At 49.6% G+C, this 5,138-nt stretch overlaps 1 protein-coding gene across 1 annotated transcript; it reads right to left on the bottom strand.

The window, feature by feature from the left end:
• Positions 1-954: 954 nt before the first annotated feature.
• On the bottom strand, positions 955-4,506 carry FOS (Fos proto-oncogene, AP-1 transcription factor subunit). The gene is made up of 4 exons (XM_016122593.2): positions 4,207-4,506; positions 3,196-3,447; positions 2,674-2,781; positions 955-2,405 (listed from the first exon to the last, which is right to left on the bottom strand). The coding sequence occupies exons 1-4, from the start codon at positions 4,345-4,347 to the stop codon at positions 1,764-1,766; spliced, it is 1,143 nt and encodes a 380-aa protein (XP_015978079.2). The 5' UTR covers positions 4,348-4,506; the 3' UTR covers positions 955-1,763.
• Between the last annotated feature and the right edge of the window lie 632 nt (positions 4,507-5,138).

Here is a 5,138-nt window from a genome sequence, read left to right as displayed (position 1 = left end):
GTGTAAGTGCCCCATTACCAAGGTGTCCCAGACAAAGGTCATGTTCTTCTTTAAGATGATAAAGTTCCTAAGTTAAAGCTTATTTAGAGTCATGTTGACCTCTCTTTATTGAGCTATTAGGTAACTTTTTATTTACCAAATGATCAACCATTATTTGTATTGTTTGAGATCTCTTTCAATTTCTCAGAGCCAGCTTTTCTTCCCCCAGTGTAAACTGAATGTCAGGCATAGAATGTTAAAGAAACATCAGAAATATCAATGTATTTGCTACTGCAGGATAGGACAAACAACCCTCCTTTTCTTCCAAGGATAAAAATAATCCAACTAAATGTACGCACGTATGTTAGAGTTACGGACTGAAAAGGTTGGGGTTTTTTCCTAACCAACTAAAAACTTTTTTTTTTTAAATCAAGTATCAAGAGGCATTTTAGCCTGGTGGATAGGGTAATGACTGAGGAAGTTAAGATTCCAATCCAGTAGTGGAACACTGAGAAAGTCATTCATTCTAACCATTCTTCAATTAGTTCACCCTCATGTGAGATAATTCCACATTATTTTGTGGGAATAAGAAGTTAAAGTAGTTTGTACAAAGCTTAATCGTTTGCTAAAAGAATCTCTTTAAGATCGAGACATTTAAATTTAATATCGGCACTAGATTTAAATATTCACCTTTGTCAAAACAGAAAAAGACGCAAAAAGACAGGTTACCACAAAAGCTATAGCACCAGCAGGTTCCCACCCTCAGAATCTGTAGCAGAGAATCTTAGTAATGCACTGTGAAGACTCGTCATATTTATAAAATATTCCAACATCAGCTCTAGAGTTTCCTTCTCCTCTTTGATAGGGGATCAAACGAATGGGTGCATCCCCCTCAAGGAGTTACCCTTCTTGACAAACTGGTCTCCGATCCTTTTCAGAATCTTACTAAACCTCCAGGATGAAAAGAGCATAAGGTTGGTTGCATTCAACTTAAATGCTTTTATTGACAATGTCTTTGAACAATAAGCAAACAATGCTTAAATTTTTCATTCAAATTCACTTTCCACATGTCAAAAGACCTCAAGGTAGAAAAAAATAAAATAAAAATATAAATATCTGAGAATCCATCTTAATAAATAAATTAAAAACACAATAAAACGTTTTCATGGAAAACTGTTAATGTCAGAACATTCAGACCACCTCAACAATGCATGATCAGTAACATTACAATGAACATTGATGTTGAAGAAAAACTACAGTACATGGATATAACTATTTATGTCTATCTACTAGAAAATAAAGTCATATCTTTTCTTAGTTTTATATTGGTCATTGCTAATCAGAACACACTATTGCCAGGAACACAGTAGTTATTGTTAAAATCAGCTGCACTAGATACAATTTGAAAATATCCAGCACCAGGTTAATTCCAATAACGAACCCAATAGATTAGTTAATGCTATGAGAAGACTAAAGAGAAAGAGAAAAGAGACACAGACCCAGGCCTGGCTCAACATGCTACTAACTACCAGCTCTCAGATGTGTCACTGGGAACAATACACACTCCATGCGTTTTGCTACATCTCCAGAAGAGGTAAAGACTTGAGTCCACACGTGGATGCTTTCAAGTCCTTGAGGCCCACAGCCTGGTGTGTTTCACGCACAGATAAGGTCCTCCCTAGGTCTACGGGAACCCTCGAGGGAAGACGTGTTTCTCCTCTCTGTAATGCACCAACTCTGGCAGTGGCACTGGTATGTGCCTGCTGCCTCTCCTCTCTGCCTGCTCACAGGGCCAGCAGCGTGGGTGAGCTGAGTGAGTCAGAGGAGGGCTCGTTGCTGCTGCTGCCCTTGCGGTGGGCAGCCGCACAGCTGGGGAAGGAGTCAGCCTCGGGGTAGGTGAAGACAAAGGAAGACGTGTAAGTAGCGCAGCTGGGAGTACAGGTGACCACCGGGGTGCACAGGGGCTCCAGCTCTGCGGCCATGGGCCCCATCCCCAGGGAGCCACCGTGCAGGGGCTCCCAGTCTGCTGCATAGAAGGAACCGGACAGATCCATGTCTGGCACAGAGCGAGCGGTCTCAGAGCCACTGGGCCTGGATGATGCTGGGAAAAGAAAGTCATCAAAGGGCTCAGCCTTCAGCTCCATGCTGTTGATGTTCTTGACAGGCTCCACTGCGGGCTTGGGCTCAGGGTCATTGAGGAGGGGCAGAGTGAAGGCCTCCTCAGACTCAGAGGTGGCAGCCTCAGGAAGGCCCCCACTCAGATCAAGGGAAGCCATAGACATCTCTTCTGGGAAGCCTAGGTCATCAGGGATCTTGCAGGCAGGTCGGTGAGCTGCCAGGATGAACTCTAGTTTTTCCTTCTCCTTCAGCAGGTTGGCAATTTCAGTCTGTAAAGCAGACTTCTCATCTTCTAATTGGTCTGTCTCCTGTATACAAAGGGATAAAACAAAGCATAAGACACAGTAATGCTCAAGGACACTGCTCCCTTCTCTAACTTTCCACTTAAGCCTAATCTCTAACTTTCCACTTAAACCCAATCTCTAACTTTCCACTTAAATTTTTTTAAGCTGATTCTGTTCTTTTCTTTCTTAATTTTTATTGTTCAATCAGAGTTGACATTCAATATTATTTTATGCTAGTTTCAAGTGTTTCCCCTTAAGTTTTAAAAAGGAGTGACCCATGAACTCTACTTACCGCTTGGAGTGTGTCAGTCAGCTCCCTCCTCCGGTTCCTGCATTTGGCTGCAGCCATCTTATTCCTTTCTCTACGGATTCTCCTTTTCTCTTCCTCCTCTGGGGACAACTAGAAGAAAAAAAGACCAACATTCAGTAACAATGTTTGCCATCAGCTCCATTCATCCACCCCTAAGAAACTGGCTCCTGCAGCTTCCCAGCTAGCTGGCTTCTCTTCTGCAAAGCCTTTTCTATCTAACCTACAGTTGCAGGTTGGGTGTGACTTGAATTTCAAATAAGATGCTCGGCAAGAGAATGAAGAGCCCAGGGTAAAAGCCTGAGATAGGAACCCCTTAGGGAAGAAACTATTAAGGTATTCCTTGATGTGGGACTATCAGAGTCTGCTTCAGGATGGAAAGAGCTTAGAGCCAGAGTTCCCCCCACTCAGCATGTGTAGTCAGTTCCCCCCAGTGATTTGACCCTATCCACTGTGCTCCCTACTCCCGACCCCTGCAGAGAAAAAAGGTGGCGATGAAATCCTCACCTGTTCCACTTTGCCCCTCCTGCCAATGCTCTGAGCTCTGCTTCCTGTCACAGTCTTCATGACTCCAGCCCTGGAGTAAGCCCCAGATGAGGGGGTGGGAACGCCATAGGGGTGAGGGGCTCTGGTCTGGGATGGGGCCACGGAGGAGACCAGGGTAGGCTGCACCAGCCACTGCAGGTCCGGGCTGGTCGAGATGGCAGTCACAGTTGGGATGAAGTTGGCACTGGAGGCGGCCAGATCAGTGCAGAAGTCCTAGAACGAAACAGAAGAGGGAAGTTGACATGAAGGTTCGGGACACAGGTGGGGCGAGCCAAGTTCCCAGTGCTGCATGCAGCAGGGAGACGGAGGAGAATCGGTCCTGCCAGTGACTACTCATATCTTTTCATATGCACCCTCATCCTGGATGAAAGGTGCCCCCCTTTCCTCCAAGAATTCCACCGCGCGGTGCCTCTCTCCTCATCCTGCTGCTGCGTGCCCGTTATCCCTTCAGCATCACTTGCTTGAAAGGGGGTTTGTTATAAATATCCCTGACGTCTGCGCTGACGCAGGCGCCGCTCCGGAGTCTCCTGAATGAACTCTCTTTTTATCAATGAAACTGCCTTACACACTCGCCCGCTTCGCCCTCCTCCCCCGCCCCTGCTCCAAGCTGCGAGGGGAGGGTGGTTGCTGCTTTTTGCCGCCTCCCGGGAGAAACTAGGCTCTAGTTAGCGAGTCTTTCTTCGCCTGGGACTTGTTTGCCCTAGCTAATGTCAGAGACCAGTCAGAGAGCGCGGGCCGCGGGCAGCTCCGAACGAGCCTGCCGCGGGGAAGGAGAACCAGTTCTTACTGTGACTAGCGTGCCTGCGCTCCCAGCAAGTCCCGGGGCTCCCGAGATAGGGCTGCTCCGACCGGGGCCGCCTCCCTCCCTGCCAAAAGGAGTTACCCAAATCGTCTTCCTGAGTATCTCTCCCGGTGCCTCCTCCCCAGTGACCCCGAACTCTAGGTCCCGGGACGGCATGAAGCCAGACTTACCTGTCCGTTGACAGGAGAGCCCATGCTGGAGAAAGAGTCAGCCGGTGAGTGGTAGTAGGAGAGACTGTCCCCGGCTGGGGAGGCGCTGCTGCAGCGGGAGGAGGACGCCTCGTAGTCGGCGTTGAAGCCGGAGAACATCATGGTCTTGGTTAGTCAAAGCCGGGGCGAAGGGCTGAGGGACGGAGGCAGGTAGGAGCTATGGGGCAGAGCTGGGTAGGAGCGCGGTCACTGCTCGCTCGCTGCGCCGCCGCCGCCGGCTCTGTCTCCACTCCCTGGCTGCTCGCTGCAGATGCGGTTGGAGTACGAGGAGCCGCAGCCACCGCTTTTATAACAGCATTTTTTATGAATGAGACCAATGACGTCACGGCGCAACCATTGCGGCACTGGAGGGGGGGCACCCAAGCCTCGATACTTCCGCAGCCTCCTTGCCGCCTCCGCCGCCCTCGCGGCCCCCTTTCTCCCATCTTGTGTTTCTCTGTCTTGTGAGTATTTAGCAATTTGAGTCTTGGGGGTGTCGTGGACCCCCAAGGATGAGGGACTGCGGGGATGGCTCCCCCCATAGCTGCAGGGACGGGCCGTGGAAACCTGCTGACGCAGATGTCCTAATATGGACATCCTGTGAAAAGGGGGGAGGAATTGACGGGAACTGCTCGCGGGCTGCAGCCAACACCAAGGGTGCAGGCGGGGGGGAGGCGGGGGCCGTGGCCGGAGAGGGGAGGCGGGAAAGGCGCAGAATGAGAGCAAACATTCGCACCTGGTTCAATGCGGACCCTTGTTCCTGCGGTGGGGGGCGGGGGTGATGGGGCGAGGGCACCTTTTTACCAGTATACAGAAACCAAGAAACAGTTCTGAGGCTCAGGTATAGAAGAAACAGGTATACAACCCCGAAGGCTTAAGCTTCAGCCCGCGAAGGAATGCGCCACCGCCCCCGT

Source organism: Rousettus aegyptiacus, unplaced genomic scaffold (genome assembly GCF_014176215.1).
Source record: "Rousettus aegyptiacus isolate mRouAeg1 unplaced genomic scaffold, mRouAeg1.p scaffold_m13_p_3, whole genome shotgun sequence".
Lineage (NCBI taxonomy): Eukaryota > Metazoa > Chordata > Mammalia > Chiroptera > Pteropodidae > Rousettus > Rousettus aegyptiacus.
The sequence above is the reverse complement of the archived record's forward strand: the minus strand, read 5'-3'. Positions and strand labels throughout refer to the sequence as shown.

Coding starts and splice junctions, on each gene's coding strand:
- FOS (XM_016122593.2), bottom strand. CDS start 4,347: ATGATGTTCTCCGGCTTCAACGCCGACTACGAGGCGTCCTCCTCCCGC. Junction 3,448..4,206: donor GCTCTCCTGTCAACGGACAG/GTAAGTCTGGCT, acceptor GTTTCGTTCTAG/GACTTCTGCACTGATCTGGC. Junction 2,782..3,195: donor GGAGGGGCAAAGTGGAACAG/GTGAGGATTTCA, acceptor TTTTTCTTCTAG/TTGTCCCCAGAGGAGGAAGA.